General features: G+C 42.8%; 1 protein-coding gene across 1 annotated transcript in view; it reads right to left on the reverse strand.

Moving 5' to 3' along the window:
- Positions 1-19,906, reverse strand: part of LOC122810517 (inner centromere protein-like) — a 1,067,288-nt gene that overhangs the window by 719,439 nt on the left and 327,943 nt on the right. Inside the window, exon 8 of the mRNA XM_044082099.1 lies at positions 4,212-4,341. Within this exon, the coding sequence (XP_043938034.1) occupies positions 4,212-4,341 (130 nt within the window). The remainder of the gene's footprint in view (positions 1-4,211; positions 4,342-19,906) is intronic.

Consider the following 19,906-nt stretch of genomic DNA (forward strand, 5'->3'; position numbering starts at 1 on the left):
TTTATAATCTCTGAAGCTGCTGCTTCCCTTTAACTGGGTGGAACGTCAGAAAGTTTTCTTGGAAATTTTGGTTGACAAGAAATGGGAATGGTGTAATGTCTGGTGATAATTTTCTGCACCAAACGATCGGTGGTGACAGAGTGCCAGGCAGCTTGGTGCAGAGAGAAATGACCCCCGACTGCTTCCAGAGGTAAGCAATCGGGCAGACCCTCAGGAGCACTGATAAGGCTGTCTAGGGAAAGAGTCCCTGGAGCCTTGGTTGCGAGGACCCCTTCTGCCTCTATTGGGGCACCTTCCATAATTGTTACCCACTCTGCCTCAGAGTATCATCACCACGTGTGGCACGGAAAGGACCCTGAGATTTCTTATGCCACATTTTCCAATTCAGATTCCTGGAAAAGGAATGTTGAGGGTTGGAAAACCGTAGGCCTATGGCAGACAGGGTTTTTTCCGTCTTGCTCGCACCTGGCTAGTGTCCCTCACTTTGGAGCCAAAGATGGATGAAGCTTCGATGGGAGAATTTAGAAAGGAAGACTCTAAGAGGTCCGTGAGGTCACAGATGCGCTTCCAGGCATGATGTCTCAATGCCCGAACCCCGCTGCTTTAGCCGCACCTTCAGTCGCGTGTCAGAGAAACCTCATGCACGTGTTGGATATTGATTCCAGGGTTGCTAGCTGCGAGGCCACCTTGTCCCTGACCTCGTCAGACAACTGTCATGCGAGTGTACCAAAGAGTTTGGAGATCAAGTCCCTCTGAAGACTTGTAAAATGTGCCAAATAATTTGGGGACGGTATAGCAAAAGTCCCTGATGCAAAAACACGCTTCTCAAGTCTGTCCACCGCCAGGGAATCCTTGTTGGGTGGGTGGACAGTGGGGCTTTCCTCAGCCAAGTCCTTTTTCATGGCCACCGCCACCACCATAGTATCAACTTGTAACCCCTTGGACCAGTGTGGATTCTCAACAGGAGGGGACAGAATTTTGTCTGGTCTCTGGGGGATCATCTCAATGGAGTCCGGGTTCTTCCATGCGCACTGGATGAGTTAGTCGGCAGGTGGGGTCACCCAAAAGGTAGACTGCCAGGCACAAAAAGCCTGCAGGGACTCTTGACTCCTCAGATGAAGGGTTGGAGGGTTTCCAGTCACCTCTCTGTTTTAACATTTCTGGTGATCGTGGGGACCCTCCACCATCATCGTAATCCTTGTCTTCCGCCAAGGACTCCTCAGGTGAGTCCACATGCTTCCTCTTGCACATCTTCTTTCGAGGGAGCTCCACAGTGGTCGTCTCTGAGGAGGATTCGGAAGAGTGGGTGCCTGAACAGGGGTGTCCTATGACTTCTCTGCCTGGTGTCCCGGGGAGGGGGGGTGGTCTGTGACAGCTGCAGATCAGGGGGTGAAAACTGGGGTTCTGACATCATAGGAGTGCTATCAGAAGCAAGAGCCCTCTCTCCATTCTGCGGAAGGCAGGCCCACCCGAAGAGGGATGGGAGCCTGGAACAGAGGAAGACAACCTCTGAACTAGGGTTACACTCTGCTCCGACAGACCCGTCCCCACGGGTGGAGCCCCAAGTAAGATCGGTGCGGACACAGCCATCAGTGCCGGGGAAGGAACAGAGGAGAAAGTCGGCACCGTACCCTGGACCAACACGCCCATCCCCCAATCCCCAGATTGAGGAAGGACCGGATTGGTAGGGACTGAAGACCAAAGGGACAAACTCTGAGCCAGAGTGAGGTGCACCGTAGGCGCTAAGGTGGTGGGTTCCAAAAAGGATATCGGAACAGAAGGCTTTGGAACCGAAGGAAGGGAGTGCAAGATGGAGTCCGTGGATAAGGCAACCCACGTCCAGCAGGTGGATGGGTTTTAGAGTGTAATGGAATCCCCCTAGCTACCAACAGCTGGTCCACAAGACGCACCACGTTGTGTTCCGAAAGGTTCCTGGTGGATCTAGTGGATACTCCAGATGGGGAGACAGGACGTTCGAGAAAATGGGCTATACACTTGGCCCAGAAACAGGACTACAGAGGAAGAGTATCGGGTCCGTGGTGCATTGTCTGCCGGCACTGAAGTCTCCAGGTTCGAGACAGGGAGCAAAGGGGACAGATCCAGAGTGGTCAGTACAACGCTAGGTGCCAAAGTGGTACTCAGAGCTGAGAAGGTCGGTTCCAAAATGGAAACTGAAGTCAAAGTCGAAGGTGTGCCCTGAGCCGAAGTAGCTACAGGTGCCGAAGCCGAAACAGGCGCAGTAAGATCTAGTATCGGTGCCAGAGGTAGGGTCTGTGCCAATACAGGCGTCGGTATCGAGGGTTTTGCAACAGTCTGAGCAGAAGAAGGTGGAGCCAAAGAGGCAGATTTATGCTCCGACGATAACTTGGGGACCTTGGATTTCTCGGGTTTGCTCTGATCAACCGATGGTGAAGAAGGAACAGAATGGGATCGCTATTTGTCCTTAGGAGGGGTTGAGACCTCAATCACAGAAAAAATCTTAGAAGGGAGACTTGAGTAACCCCTTCAGAATAAGTTTATTTTTGCGTTGGCTGAAACTTTGACAAATGTCACATGGAGGCTGCACCGAAAGGTGGGCCACTCCCAAACAGTATACACAGTCATCATGCAAGTCAATGTTGGGTAACTTGCCCTTACAAGAAGTACAATGCTTAAAGCCAGAGGTACCTTTCTTATCAGACATTTTAGTAGAAAGAACACCACAACTAACTGTATAATCCAGCAATAATGAAGTCACCCAGTTCAAAAAACACAAAAATCACCAGAAAAATACCAATATAACAACACACTGTATATGAGAAGAAAGTGAAACACCTGAAAAGAGAGAAAGCTAACAGGTTCAGTAAGAGAAAGCAATACCAGCTATGGTATTAAAGAAATACCACAAGGGTTAGGGAAAAGGCTGTACCAACAATGGTACTTAAGTTTACCAACGGTAACAAAGGGTAGAGTGGAGAATATGCGGTTAGATCGAAGAAAAGACACTACATTGACTAAAGGTTTAGTAAAATATGAAAACATCCAAAAACTTTTACACAAATATCAAGATTGATTTTACTTAGCTGAGAGCTTGGCTGAAACACAGCTTTACGGCTACGCGGCAAAGGAGATCTGAGGTAACAGGGAGTAGGGCATTTTGGGTAGAGGCTCACCTCGAAAATTTATTTGGCTGGCACGAGCTTGGTAATAGGCCGACTTGGTTCCAAGGGCTCGGAACCGAACCCATCAGTGATAAATGGAAAGAAGATTATCAGATGAAAAATTACCAATGATGGTAACAGAGAATACAGTTAGGGAAAAAGGGTAGAGCTGATTTACAGACACACACAAAATAATACAACAGAAAAAAATGTAATATATAGAGATATAAATGAAATTAAATTACTTCGCTGGAGAGTATCAGCTGAAGCATCTTATCAGAGTGGCAAACGAGATCTGAGGTAACAGAGCTTTAGCTCGAGAGTTTGTTTGGCTGACACGAGCTGTACAACGACCGAGCCAGTTCCGAGGGGTCAGAACAGAGTCCCATTTGTCAAGAATGAATGAAAACTTAACATCAGATGCACACTTTTTGCCATAACATATATATATATTTTTTTTACCCCTGAAGGGAAATTATCTGCCAAGCACTAGAAAAGTGTTAGCCAACAATCTGTCCTTAAAAGCCCACAAGAGGAGCATTCTTCAGCAGCAGGAAAACTCTGAAAAGCTTGGATCCCAAATGGACTTTTAGATAACACAGCTCAAAGCTAATGGTTTGAGCATGTGTATAGCGCCCTGAAGCTTTGGAAGCTGTCCTTCTGTTATATCCTTAGTAGAATATAACCCATATATAGCCAAGGCTACTGCAGCAGAGATCAATATGATGATCAAGTAGACACTAGGCAACAGTGGGTCAATACAAAAGACATTGTTCATAGGAAAATGGCTGTCTCAGTGTAAAAGCTTTAAAAAAAAAAGAATTTTTATTGCTATAAAACTCAAATCCAGTGATTAGTACCATTAAAAATTGTCCTTGCTGTTTGCTGTAGATATAGCAAAGAACTAAAGAAAAATAAAGCATACACACAAAAAAAAAAAAAAAAAAATGTATATACAAGCGTACTCAGGAACCATAAGACCACTATACATTTCCTTGTATTTAACAAGATGCAACAGTGCAGTAAAAACGAGCAATTCCAGTTCCAGACAAAGAAACATGCACTTCCTACCTTACTTGAAGGGCAAGGAGGAGATGGTGTCTTCTTTCTAGGTGGGCTGCAATCCTCATCCAGCTTCTTTTCCTCATCAGTTGGGCTTTCATATATTTCATTCACCGCACGTTTGTAACTTTGCTTTCTCCTGTCACATGCAGAAAAACCACGTTAAAACTCATCAGGGCAGAGAAGAAATGTCAAAACAGAAATTATTATGGCTTACTCAGTCTTGACTTTTACATATCCCAAGTCACAGTTATTTATATAATTTGGTAGTTACTGTTAACAGTACATCATAGCATTTTGAGCAATACTGCATCTTAACCATTTTCACCCAGCTTGAAATTTTAAAGGTAGTGGTTTCCTTTCTCATACATACCAAACACAGGTCTCACTCTGGAATGTACTGTCATAGGTATGCACATGGCTCCCTTATAAATCCCCACACTGTAGTACATTCTCTGTTCAATTACTTGAAGTAGAATTCCATGGCAAAGACCGATAGATGAAGTACAGACACAACCATACCTATATGCAACCAAATATATATGCAAAACTTTACACAGTATATAAAAACTATGTAAAAGAGTACTGAAGTTTTTTGAAAAAAAGTGATTATGACAAAACGCAACAGGAATGCTTTAGTGTAGGGTGAGACCTTAGCAAACAAACTACAATAACAGCAGTTAACTTACTCAGAATATCCTACATGGGAAACCAGTATTACATGTCAAAAGAAAAGTATACAGCAAGAACGCTAAGAAGAAAGGCTGTAAGGAAATACTCCTACAAAGAAATTTGATAGCCTACTACCATGAAAATAAAATATGTATTGTACTGCATAAAATTCAGTCTTCCTCGAATAGAGGCATCAGCTAAAGTGCACTGAAATTAAAGCAGTCTTTTGTAGTAGAAGATGACTTCTATTCAAAGTTTTCCCTGAAACAAAAACAGAAATGGAAACGCTCTTAAAAAAAAGAGCAACACCAATAAATACTGTACACAGATGAGCACTATCATATTTTTCTCGGTTTCCTTCAGACTCCAAATACAAGTATGACATGAGTTCACATATTGTACCATGCTAAACATTATTCAGCATCAATGAATGGCACATAGACCTGTAAGCACAGTAACATTTTTCAATTTCTCCTTTGGTCAATGCAAGTACAAAGTCTCTTACTGCAGTACAAGTTATAACACTGTACCATACCATGATAAATGCTTCTTGTGGTAAACAGTAATGAATATTGTTCTCTAAGAGGCATGCTATGGGTATTTTGATGCACGTTGCGAATCTCCTTTCTTCATATTAAACATGTCTGCATTTATACTACTAGCATAGCTTGCATGTGGTAAACAATCTGCAGAATACAAATGTCATTCTAAAAATATGCCGGGTACATTGTACTGCAGCTTCTGAAACCAAAACTAAACTGTCCTTTGTCAATTATCTTCACTTACTTCTGCACCAGCTGCTAAACACACTCGCAAAAAAGAAAACTAATGCTCTTTTTATGTCAGTCGTCTTCACTTTTGCCTCAGATCGCAAAAACATTTGAAAGAACCACAGAGTACAGTCCTTTGTATGTAAATTATCTTCACAAATAAACAGGGTCTTGATTCTGTCATTTATTGCAATGACTCAGTCTGCCTCTTTTTACAGATGTGTGGCAACCTTACACAAAATCCACACTTGGCTAACTACTCAGTGCCACAGCAACTTCCCGCATTGCTGCTGTTTTGCTTAGTTTCTCTCTCGATAACTGCATCTGACCGCTGCAGAGACTAACCTGGATCTTGCATATTTTGTGTGCAATCAACATACAGCTCACAGTATTTTTCAGCAACACCACTTTCTTTGAAGCCCTTTACTTTGTTGCAGTTCACTTGTAGCAATACCACACACGTAAAAGGAGTTAGCATTCCAAGAATCAGCAGGTTGTAGGACTTATGGATGGCACTAATGATTGTAAAAATAAAACATTTTACATACTATAAAACAAATACCAAAGGCCATTCACGTCTATATATTTTGAAGCCATTCCTGTATTAAAAATTCTGTCCACCAATTCTCTGATATTACAACATGAACACCAGGCTTCAGGAGACCTCTCTCAACCAGTTTCCTGCGTCTCTCCATCATCACTCTGCCACTAAATGAGTGGCAGATGGAGCAATCCTCCTGAAGATGGAAAGGGCCCACACAGTAGACGCAGGAAACATGGTTATCAGTTATGGACATTTTCTGTCCACACTGGCAACGTTTAAAGCCAGATTTGGCTTTTTCCAACAATTTAAGCATAAAATAGTAAATACAACTATATGTATAAAACTACACAAAACCGCTACTAACACACACAGCTACTATAACTACTACCGGTTAACTGGAGAAAAAAGGAATTACTAGTAAAAAAATCTGACAGAGCCCTGACAGAACAAAAACAATGGCCTAAGGCCTAGGAGCAGCCGCTCGCACAACAAGCTAACACTAATTTAAACTAATTTAAAACAACACACACACAAATACTAATACCATGCTAATCCTAATAATAAACTTTAACAATTCTAACTATTTTAGGAAAGATCTATATGAATATATAAAGGATACTGGCCCGAGTTCTCACTCGACGACGAGACCTGTTGCAGCGGCAAACTAGATCTGAGGGTTAGCAGCAGGGGATCATGGGATAGGGACTGTGCCTCGAGCTTCTCTTAGACGCAGAGCTTGGAATGTGGCCGACACGGAGCCGAGGGATCGGCTCCGAACCAGTGTGTAAGAACAAACGGCGAGATCGAACAACTTCACATCCTCTTTTTCTTGAATGCCACTAGGGCTGGTAGCTTTCAACCATCAGACAAAACTGGGAGGTTAACTAAAAAAATGTTCCTCATAGCCAGTAGTCAGACAGATTTTGAACTTATTGCTTCCAGTCCTTTCAACAGCACATCAACCCAAACAGCAGTTTCAAATGTATCATTGTGTTGTTACATTATGCTACGCTATTTCTTTTCCACAAAAGGAAACAACTTTTGGTACGACATCCTTTGGCAATCATTGTCCAACTGTGTTCTTTGCTTGATCATAACAAAAAACAAACAATGCAATAATTTATTTCTCCCCCAACAAGAGAAATTGAAAAATCAGAACCACTATTGATCTCATTTTCTTTCATTGCAATTGAATTTCTAGTAACCTAAAGCTCTTTTTGTCGCTCCACTGAAACATATAAAAGCCAACAACACTTCCGTACCAAGGCTAGGGTGCCATATGCCTCCATCCAAAAAAATCTCCTCTCTTGCTCGGTGTAAACTCCCTACTTCCGAGATTTTCCCTAAAAGCTTAGACAGACTTTTCCCTCTTCTCCTTCACTTCTACTTCATCTGTGTGGATTTCTGCAGTAGCAGGATGATTCCGTTCCTTCTTTGTCCACTGACTTTGTATTTTAGGTTATAACCTGAAGGTTTCCAAATTATTTTCATGCACAATTTATAATGCATGTTTTTTTTCAAACATAATAAAAGGTCTACAAAGATACCTTCATTATGAAAATATAAAAGCTTTCTCTCCGCTGAAGTGAATTAAATACAAACGGCAAATTCTAATCAAATTTCTTAAACCAACTGTTAACAAAGATTGATAAGTTATCACTAGGAACACAATCAAGTATGACAAGAATGAAACTAAATGTTTTTTCTCTACATTTTTCTTCTTCCTTATGTCATTTTTGCTTCCGTGCTTTTAAAGCACCGATCCTTATGCATATGGATCTAAAATAGGGAATATCAATTTATGTTAGAGAATGACTATTTAAATAAACATGTGTTATTACACTGACTTGGAGGTGCTAATTTGAAAATTATACCTAGTTTGCACCAGTTAGTAAAAACAAAACTTGAAAATGGTTTAGTACTAAAAAGACTACAACTCGTGCTATCTCATCCAAAAAGTTCACCAGAAATTATCCCACTACTTGGAAGTATGATACAACCTTTGGAACCTATGAAAATGGGTTGGTTTCTGCACATATTAAACTGAAGAGATATATAAACTAGAATAAGTTCAGAACTTTTTCACAGAACATACAGGTTATGAAGAAAAACAAAAAAAATTGAATCTATTTTAGCTGACCCTATTTGGGTAGATAAAATACTCATAAGACAAGCTTTTAACAAAACACATTACATATTACTTTTATTCCTAATTTATGGCAACTAGAAATAATAACTTACTAATTTTATGAATGGATTAAATTTTTAATGTCAAAACTTTAGATAGAATAAGATTTAACCAGACATAAAAAAAAGTTGTGTACTTACCATAACTTTCCATCTGTGTTGTCGATCTTCATTTATCCTTGACACTGGGACTCTGTTCAGACTCTCGGAACCAGCTCGGCTATTATAACAGCTTGTGAGAACCAAAAACTCTAAAGCTAAATTCTTACCCAGAATGCCCCCCTCTAAATTACCTCAGCTCAAGTTTGCAGCTATAAAGGAAGAGAGGGAATAACACACTTGAAGCAATTGAAGAGGCTATGTCCAAAGTCATATATGAAATAACCAGGACTAGAGTCTGTTCCTCTAAGGAGGTTGAGATGTCAAGGATAAATGAAAATCAACAGCACAGATGGAACGTTATAAGTACAGTACATAACTTCTTTATGTGATGTCAATTTTCATTTATCCTTGACGTATGAGACACAGTCCCCCGCTACCTTGTATCTTGGGTGGCCTTACGGAATGATATTCCTGAGCGCTATAAACCCAAAAGACACTCTTCCCCTGGAGACCAGATCCAGTTCATAATGAATGAAAAAGGTATGTGGAGTAGACCAGGTTGCTGCTGCACATATGTCATCCATGGAAGCCTTTGAGTGAAAAACAGCAGACAAAGCTATTGCCTTTGTGGAATGCACTCTCACTGGGGCTGGTAATTGGAGGTTTTTCTTATTGTAGACAAAAGTTAGTTCCTTAACCACTCAGATAAAGTGACCTTTGAAACTGGTTTACCCATGGAAGGATCTGAGAAGGAGACAAATAACTGGTCCAACTTTCTGCATTTCTTAGTTCTGCTGAGATAAAAGCGCAACTGTCTGTGAATATCTAATAAGTGTAAACAATATTCTCCCTTGTTAGAGAAATTAGGGAAGAAGACTGGTAACTCAATATATTGGTTAATGTTAATTTCAGATACTACTTTTGGAAGGAAGGATGGGGCTGGTTCTTAGCAACACTGTCCTTATGGGAAATCAAATACAGTTGTTTTGAAGACTATGGATGAATCTCTGAAATTCTTCTGGTGGACATAACAGCTACTAATAAAATGGTCTTCCACGAATGGAACTTCAAATCACAAATAGCCGCCAGCTCAAACGTGGAGTGAACCAAGGACTGCAGAACAATATTAAGATCCCAGGGGACAACAGGCTATTTATAAGGTGGTTTTAACCTCAAAGTTCCTTTCAGAAAAACTTTACACAACATATGTGATATCAAAGAATGATCTTCAATGCTGTCAAGAAAGTTGGAAATAGCAGTCAACTGAACTTTGATGGTAGAGGAAGAACCTCCTTGTTTGAATAGTGTAGTTAAGAATTCTAAAAACCTTTTCAACTGGGGCAGAAAAGGGATCAACGGCATTGCCTTGTAAGCAAATAGAAATTCTTTTCTAATTGCTGTGGTAAAGTTTCCTAGTGGAAAGTTTATGGGAAGCCAACAAAATTTTTCAAACTGGAGAGGATGTTATTTCGCCTGGCAATCAATGGAATTGGAGGAACCAAGCTCTAAGCTTGAGGTTTTTCAAACTGGGGTGTGACCTTACCCCCGAGGATGGGAAAGGAGGTCTAGATCTGGGTCCATAGTCATGGGCAATGAATTAGGTGAGGCCAAAGAAAGGGGATCCAAACTTGCAGAGGTCAGAATGGAGCAATAAAAAAAAAAACATCTTGCTCTTCAACCTGATGACTTTCTTTAAGTGAGGTATTAGTGGGATGGGAGGGAAGGCATAAAGCAGTCCCAAGGGCCAATTGTGAAGGACAGCGTCTGCCCTAATCTCCCCTCAGGGGAGTCCCCAAGAAAGCAGCTGCTTACTTGTTGTTCAGGGGTGATGCCAATAGGTTGCAGCAAGGCTGGCGCCAGCTAAGGAAAACCTCTCTCGCCACTCTAGGATTAAGAGACCCTTTGTGCGGCAGGAGGATGCATCTGCTCAGCTTGTCCACTATCACTTTCGAGCTTCCCGGGATGTGCGATGCTATCAGGAAGTGGTTGGAAGAGATTGCTCATTGCCATATTTTGAGAGATTCTCAACATAGGAGGGTAAGTTTGTTGATGTACAAGACTACTGACATACTGTCTGACTGAATTGCAATTGTTCCTAGAGGGAGGGTAGATTGAAAGGCTTGCAATGCTAAGAGCACTGCATTCAGTTCCAGAACACTGACATGCAGAGTGGCCTCCATCAGGGACCAAGTGACTTGGACTGTTCTGCCAAAACAATGCCCCCTCCCACCCCACCTGGGAGGTGTCTGTGGTCACTATGGTCTTGGGTTGGGGTGAAAGAAAAGGCCAGCCTAAACGAATTTCCTCTGATTCCATCCACCAGGATAAGGCCTCCTTCCACCGGTTGGTAATTCGGATGAGATGCATCAAGGGGTGTGTCAGGATGGACCATTGGGAAGCTAGAAGCCACTGCAGAAGTCTCATGTGAAATCTTGCTAGGGGAACCAGTGTGATGGCCATTGCCATGGATCCTAGGGTCTGTAGAAGTAATCAAGCAGGTACCTTGTCGCAAGAAAAAATAACTTCCACCTGGGATCTTATCTTCTGTAATCTGTGAAAAGGAAGGGAAGCTATGCTAAAGGTTGTATTCAGGCAGGCTCCTATAAACTCCAATTGGAGAGCCTGAGTTAGTTGAGATTTCGTATGATTCACCATGATACCTAGATTAGTACAAGTTTGTAGAATAAAATCTCTGATCTGTTCTAGTAGATGCCTGGTGGGAACGGTGACAAGCCAATCGCCTAAATATGGAAACACTGAATCTGTCCAGTCTCAAGTGAGCCACTATTGCTGTCATAACACTTGGTGAATACCCAGGGGGCTGTGGCGAGATCGAAAGGCAGAACTCTGAATTTATAGTGACTAGCTTCTAGCTGGAAGCGAGGAATCTCCTGGAGCGCTTGTCCATTTTTATGTGGTAGTACGAGTCCTGGATATCTATGGAGCACATCCAATCGTCCTTCTCTAAGATGGGGAGAGCAGACTGAACTGTGACCATTTGGAATTTTGTCAGCTGAGCAAACTTGTTCAAAGGTTGAGATCCAAAATTGGTCTCCAGTCCCCTGTCTTTTTGGCACCAAAAAGAACCTCGAGTAAAATCTGGATACTATCTGGTCTGGTGGGACTTCTTGGATGGCTGTTTCTAGCGCCTCTGAACTTCCAGGGCTGCCTGATCCCTCTGATTGGATGGAACATCGGGGATTCTTCTTCCTGTTCTTGGGGTGAGAATGAAAGGAATGTAGTATCCTCTAGCAATGATCCTTCGCACCAAAATATTTCTGGTTATACTTTGCCAGACTCGTGAGTGCAAGGATAGTCTTTCCCTCAACTGCCTCCTGAGGCAAGCAATTGGGCCTCCCTTCAGGAGCGCTGGCAGGATTTTCCTGAGAAGGAATCTCTGGAACCCTGATTTTGCAGGTCATTTCTGCTTTGAGGTCGGCATCTTCTATTAGAGCTCACCCCTGAGGGAGCCACTGCCACGTGTCCTGGAAAGGCCCTTGGGTTTTTTTGAACCACATTCTTTTGCTCTTCTGTTTCCTGAAGTAGGAGTGTTGGGTAGCACAGAAACATACACCGACTGCAGATGGGGTCTTTCCATCCTTTTCACACCCGGTCAAGGTATCCTTGACTTTGGGGCCAAATAGAGATGATCAGTCAAATGGCGCATTGATGAATGAAGACTTAAATATCTCTGCAAATTCACATAAGTGCATCCAGGCGTGCCTACTTATGGCTACGCCAGAACTTGCTGGCCTAGTCGTCCCTTCAGCTGCATGGGCAATGAGCCCATAGAGGATTTAGAAATAAATTCCAGGATTGCAAGTTGGGAGGCTACTTTGTCCTGTACCTCCCTCAGACACGACTCCTGCAAGGGTATATGAGAACTCCTTGATTAGAACCCTCTGGAGTCTGATAAAGTGTGCCATGAAATTTAATGACAATAAGGCAAAGGTCAAAGAAGCGTAGACCCGCTTCCCAAACCTGTCCATCACCATGGACTCTAGGTTAGGATGATGAACAGTAGAACTCTTCTGTTAGTTCCTTCTTGGTGGTTGCTGCAACCACCATAGCACCTGCTACGAAAATCCTTGGCCCAATGCTTATAGCCCTCTGGTGCTGAAAGGATTTTATCTCTTCTACTGGGAATTGGCTCTACAGAATCCAGGGCATTCCATGCCCACTGTGCGATCAACTTAAGATAGTCAGCAGGTGGGGTCACCCAAGAGGTACATGAGCGAACACTGAAAGCTTGCAGGTAACACAGACTCCTCTGAGGATGGTCTTGGGCTCCCAGCCACCCCTCTACTTCAATATTTCAAGAATGTATCCAAAGGAGATGTCTTCTGGGGGTGACTGACCTCCCCAACATCGAAGTCAGTCTCCTCCATGACGGATTTCTCTGTGGAATCTAGGTGTTTCCTCTTACACGTCCTCTCCTGGGGCGGGGCAGCTCCACAGTGGGATACTCTTGTGGAGGACTCAGAAGAGATAAGGCCCTGTACAGGGGTATCATTGCAGTTTCAATGCTCACTGTCCAGGCGTGGCGGTTGGAAGCTCTGGACAAGGACACCCAAGAAAGTGCTCCAATTGAGAAGGAACTGGCTGTAAACCTTGAGGCCAAGGCCCTCTCCATGACCTGAAAGGCAGGCCCCCCTGAAGAGGGACAGGAGCCCAGAACCAGGAAGGACAACCTTGGATCCGTGGTCCCACCCCGCTCCAAGGAGACCACCACTGAAGTTAAAGCAGAGAAACAGCTCACAAATGAGGCAGCAAAGCTATGATTCCAGGAGTCCGTCAGTTCTGATGGAACAGAGGAACTCGGGCCAGACACTGGAGCTGAAGGCATAAGTCAGCACCAGAGCAGCCGGAACTGGAAAATAAAAAAATCATACTTGTAGTCTAATATTTCAGTGGAGGTTAGAGGAGGAATGTCTGGTGGAGTCCTTGGAGAGAAAGTTCCCATCTACAGAAGGGAGAGAAACCTGGGAAGAGAATGAAAGACCCCTAGCCAAGAGGAGCAGATCCACCATCACAGCGTCGACTTCCATTAGACTCCTAGAGATACAGACAGACAATGCTGAAAGGGATTCTGGCCTCTAAAAAGGGGCTTGAAAGCTGTTCCACAAAGGGATCTACTGAGAAAGAATACTGATTCCTGGGAACTGAAGTAAGTTTTGGTTCCAAAGTTACTGACAGGAATCATAGAAGGAACCAGGTCCAAAATTTCAGATGGCACCATAGAAGGGACCGGCACCAATGGAGAGAAAGTCACATGAACAGCTGATGTCGTGGTGGTCAGCACAGGAACCTGCGGTGCAGAACTGATCAGCACAGTTGGTGCCGAAGTCTGTATTGCAGGCATTTTCCCACTTAACTTCAATTCTGCAGAGCTCGTGGGAACCGATGATTTAGGTCTCTTGTGTGCCAGAGCCAAAGGAGATGCCGGCACCAACAGACTCCTCTTCTTTCCATGCTTGGCTTTATAGAAAGAGGAAGAAGAAGAATATGAAGACACATCAGATTTGGATTTCCTAGGCTGACTGGACAAAGCCTCATCAAAAGACATCTTAATCAGGCCTTTCAAAATAAGTATGTTCTTTCTTTCTACGAGGGCCCGGTGACTAAATGATTTGATATATAGCACAATCCTCTTGTAAATACGCCGGGCCCAAGCAGTAGACAAGATGAATGCCCGTCAGAATTGAGCAATTTTCTACCGCAATCATGACATGTAAAAAACAGTGATCCCTTTACTTTTATCCATCATGTTGAGTAGCAAAAATATTAACTTGCAGGGAAAAAAAAAAAACACACCACCACCTCTCAGTTACACGCACACAAAAGATAGAAAAAAAGGATGGAGAAAGGGCTACCAACAATGATAGCCAGAATTACCAAGAGGTAGGATGTAAAGGGATAGAGAGCTACCAAAAGTGGTAGAAACGATACCAGAAGGTAAGAGGGAGACAGCACAATCGCTCTCAAAATAGAGGGGGATAGAAAACAAACAAATGACTGAGTAGGAAAAATTATAAAGAAAATTACTAAAAGGGTTATATACTAAGGTTCGATTAAAAAAATAATGAAAATACACTTCTCAGAGTTTGGCTGATGCATTTTTTTTTTTTTTTTTTTTTTTTTAAGAACAGCCGCAAATGAGATCTGAGGTAATCTAGAGGGGGTCACTCTGGGTAGGAACTTAGTTTGAGAGTTTTTGGTTCTGGCGAGCTATTTCAACAGCTAAGTTGGTTCCGAGAGTCAGAAAAGAGTCCTGTACGTCAGGGATAAACTGACATCAGATCTTCTGATAGCCTAGATTTATTCAAACACAGATAAAATAATTAGTTTGGTAAAAAAGTATAATGGTAGATTTCAGATGGAGAATGGCTTCAAATGCTAACTTACGAGACCACTTAACATCATAACATTTAAACATTTAAAAATGGTATAACTGGGCCCTCTATCATGGCAGCTTGTAAAGTACAGTTGTGCAAGTTGAACTTACTCAACCGTAGATGCTCAAATGATCACTACTGCAGTAGTCGTAGCTATATGGGTTATATCCCGACAAGGATATAACAGCTTCCAAAGTTTTAGGGCACCTTCCACGCTCAAACTGTCAAGTAGCTTGAGCTGAGCTGACTAAAAGAGAAGTTTGAGTGCAGTGCGATGCCCTTCAGAGCCTTCCTTCCTGTAGAGAGGGGGGAGGCTGTGCCTTGAAAGAACAAGGATAGGAATCAACAAAAAATAAATGCCACACCCTGGCATACAAAAAAAAAAAACAAAGGAGGGGTGGGGGTTGAAGTAGGGAGTGGCTACTGCAGCAATGATCATTTGAATATTTACTGTTATGGTAAGTTCAGCTTACACAACTGTACTATGTTCTTCATATTGATCACTGCTACAGTAGCCTTAGCTACATGGGTAGATAATCATATTGTACTACATTTGGGAGATGAATGGAGAAGGGTCCAGGTGCCCCTGGAGAATGGTCCTAGCAAAGCATGATCTACCACAGCCTCACAAATACCCCCCCCCCTCTGTGTTTTGCCTTTTAGCAGTATCAACTCAATGACTATTTCATGCAGCCCATCAGAGTTCACATATCTGCATAACAATGCTGTCTGTTCAGTATTCTTTATATCTTTTGACTCATCACAGGCGATTGAGTATGCTGGAGCTGAATTAATGTCTTCAATTTTTTGACTGGTGACATTTGCTGCCATCTTGATGGTCATGTCCTTGACGGTCTTTGCAGATAGAGGCATATCTTTAATTTTCTGAACAATTTCATGTTTATTTTTGAAATCCGAGAATAGATGCTCTGATATTTTAATGAATGATTCTTTCATGTATTCTCCATCTGTGAACGGTGTGGATTTACACACCTTACTATCTCCTGAGCTGCCACAAAATTAGCAGCAGTAATTGAGTTTACAGACTTGATCCACTTCTTGAAAGTATATTGGCTTTGATCAGCTTTCCATTGTAGTTCAGAAATAGCTCTTTTTCATTCATCTCCAGCTTGGTACTTTTCAGCAAATGCTGTGCGTTTGCCCTGGAAATGTCTTTCAACATTACATTTTTTGTTGTTTGCCAATTTCTTGTCACATATCAAGCATACAGTTAAGCCAGCATTGTTGGCAGTGAAAGCAAATTAATCTGTCCACACAGAATTAAACTCTCCACTTTCTTCAGAGACTTTTCTTTTTTTGGATTTATCCGTGGTTTGCTGACAGGGGATCAAAAACTCAAGATTAGCCCACCTGCAGGTGGCAGGGGAAAGCAGCATGCTGTAGATGTTGTAGGATGCGACACATTTTGAGTGGCAAAATATTAAAACACTAAAATTTTAGTGTCACAGTATCACCTCGACCTCCAAAATAAGAGACATTCACTTTGAAAGAAAAACTAGATATAGCCATTATTTATTTCCATATATTTTTTCAAAGCTATAGGGAGCCATTTCAGAGGGGTGGAGGAGCTGCATGCAGCTCCTGAACCGCAGGTTGCAAACCCCTGGCTTAAGACCTCATACAATTAACCTGCTTCCAAACCTAGAACTTGAACAGTACATGACCAAGCCAAAGTAGGTACAGCTGCAGTCACTCCAGGAGCACAGGATAAACAAATGGATTGGGGAGGAGAGAGGGAAGCTGAAGGAGGACAGAAGCAGATAGCACAAGTTTATCATGTTAAATACATCTTGCATCTGATGTCTCTTCCATCCATTCCTCAATGGAAAGGACAGACCCCCCCCACCCCCACCAACTATAAAACTTGGGAGGTCTCATGGAAGAATATTCTAGAGTACAGCCAAATTAAAGGAAGCTCTAGACCTTGAATATAAATGCAACTTTCAATAAGAATTGAAGGTATGGACCTTAGAACACACATCTAACAGAAATGTTATGAAGGGATACAATGGAGAAAGCTTTGCAGGTAACCACTGACCTAGTTGAGAGAGCCTTAGGAGGCCTGGGTAAAAAGATGACCCCTCTCTCTTGAAATACAAACACAGATTAAAAGCCACTTTAGATGCAGCTTTTCCCAATTTGGCTTTGGAAAAAGAAACAACCCATCAGTCTTTCCAATTTTCTTAGTGCATTCCAAGTAATAATAAAAAAAAAAAATACAAACATGCACTTACTCTTGTTGGAGAAATATAGAAAGAAAAATGGGAAGGCTGCTGATAGACTGATTAAGTGAAGGTTCAGAAGCCAACTTCAAAAGAAATGAAGGACTGGTTCATACAGTAACGTTGTCCTTGTGGAAGACCAGATAAGGAGGTTTACAAGAAAGGAATCGGTCAGTTTAAGAACCAAATTGTCGAAACCCACATGGTCAACAATCCAGTTCGCCAATAAACATAAACCCAAACACCAACAATGGGGGAGGATGGCTGCCCCTAACACCCCCCAATTTATAACTCAGAGATTGCACTACAGTGGGGAAAGGGCAAATTCCCTGATCCCTACTGTACAGCAGTTTCAGTCAGTACAGTTAAATGAGCCAAACTGTCGACGATATGGGTTTTGACAATCTGGGCAATCCATAAACTAACAGACCCAGAAGAAAAGGAATGTAGCTTCGAAATTCTCCTAGCAAAAAGTGACTGCTACCCAAAATAAGGTCTTCAAGGGAAATATTTTAGCAGTAGCTGTAGGTTCAAAAAAGGGTCTAGTAAAGGCCTGTAAGAGAATGTAAACATCCCGTGGTGGAATGGGGTCCCTTGGGGGGGGGGGTGCCCTGACAAAAGAGGTATTCCTAAGGAAAGCATTAGACAATTTAATGGAGGAGATAGAGGATTAATTTTCTGCAATATGAAAACTGAACATGGTTACTAGGTGGACAATGATAGAGTATAGCCAGCTCCACTGTGGAATATAGATGACAGCAGTCCAGGCTGAAAAAGGGACCAAATTCTTACGGAAGTCCATATGGAAAGATCTCTTCAATTTGCTTGTATAAATCTTTCTGATAGACTGTTTCTATGCAGACGTCAGGATGCAAACAAATTTGGAAGAAAGCCTAGACTGTCAAGCCATCACTGGAATTGGAGAAACCATATGGTCAGCTTGAGGGCTTGCATGTCTGTGAGAGGCATTCCAGACAGGTGAGAAGATCTAGAGTGGGATCCAGCACCCACACAGGATGAATCAGAGGAAACTAGAGGAAGGAAACCACACCTGTCAGGGCTAGAAGGGAGCAATGAGGATCACCATGGCCTTCCTTTCCAGTGCATTAATGATTATAGGAGTAGGGGAGAAAGGCATATAGGAACCCAGGAGGCCAACTGTAGGTCAAGTGCATCCCTTGGGGATTATTCCTCCTGGTGGACTTGGGCAAACTACCTGCTGTATTTCGTGTTGTATGGGGGAGGCATGATTGCAGCACAGTTAGCCCCAGCAGCTGAAAACCTGATGCGTCAGTGCAGAGTTGCGGGGCAATGAGGAAGAAAGACTGGCCTGCTCAACCTGTCTCTTTGAACACTGCACCTCCCCTATACGTGAGTTATCAGAAAGCAGTGAGAAGACATTACTCAGTGCCACACCCTCGTGGCTTTTCAACAAAGAGTAGGATCGTGTTCTACCCATTTTAATGATGCACCACCAGCCTACTGACACATTGTCAGTCTCTAAGGATATCACATCTGTGGAGGAGTCCTGAAAGGACTACAACACTAGAATGACTGCGCTCATCTTCAGGAAGACTGGACTCTTGTGGGGACCGATGTGCCTTGGACAGTCTTACCCAAGAAATGCCACCCCCAGCTGGGAGGCATCCATGGTCATGGTGGCCTGAAGAAAAAGTAGAACAAAAGGCTGACCCTGAGAAACTAGTGGAGATTCTAGTCACCACTGATTACACATTTTCCAGATTTGAGAGAGAGACTTGGAAACTCAAGGGCTGGTGTCCGATTGACCATTGTGCTGACAGAGTCCACTGGAGCACCCTCATGTGATATGTGGCAAGAGGAGTCAAGGAAATTGCAGCTGCCATTGAACAAAGACAAAGCAAGATCAACTTTGCAGGTAGCTTTAACAGGAAAGAACGGCCATCACCTATTTGTAAAGTAAGGCAATCGTGGCTTGTGGAAGCTTGGCTATTTGCAATTTCATGCCCAAGAGAGCTCAAATGAATTCTAAAGTCTGGATAGTCTTGAAGTTTGGACTTCTCTTACAGGCCTTTACTAGTAATACCTAGTTTCAAGCAAAGCTGGAGCAAGAAATCCTTGGCTCTGAGAAGAATCATCTTGGTGAGGGCAGTTATGAGCAAGTTGTCCAAGTATTGGAACACTTAGAAGCCCTGCAGTCTGAGGTGAGCTACAATCACTGCCATACACGTGGACACCTTGGGGGCTGTGGAAAACCAAAGGACAGGGCTCTAAACTGTAGGTGACTGGTTCCCAAGCCAGAAGCAGAGAAACCTTCTGGAGTATTTTTCCATCTGGTTTACTACTGAAGCTTTGAAAATGCATAGATCGACCGGTCACACGATCGACCCAAAATCCTGAATCCGGAACGGTGAAATTGTGGCCAGTTTGAAACTGAATACATCAAAACCTGTAGTTCAATGTATTCGACGTAGTAGGAGCAGTCAGTCATCCATGCTATGCAGCTTACCATACTGTGACATTCCATAGTCAGCAGTACATGTATATTTTACTATTTTGACGGGGGGGGGGGGCGCACCTGCACCCCCCACCCCCCTGCAAATATTAGATATACCAACTCCAAGATTGTACTATATAGTGAGGAAATGGGTTAATTCCCTGTTCCTCACAGAACTGCGATCTCCACTCAAAATTCCGAACTCAAATACTCTAACTACTCTACTCATTCGATGTGATGTAGTCTATGTATCTGGGTTTGCAAAACTGCCCATTGGAAAACTGCATTTCGACAGTGTCACTCTCAATCGAATGC

The sequence above is a fragment of the Protopterus annectens genome, chromosome 9.part0 (genome assembly GCF_019279795.1).
Source record: "Protopterus annectens isolate FY-2018-M chromosome 9.part0, PAN1.0, whole genome shotgun sequence".
Classification (NCBI taxonomy): domain Eukaryota; kingdom Metazoa; phylum Chordata; order Ceratodontiformes; family Protopteridae; genus Protopterus; species Protopterus annectens.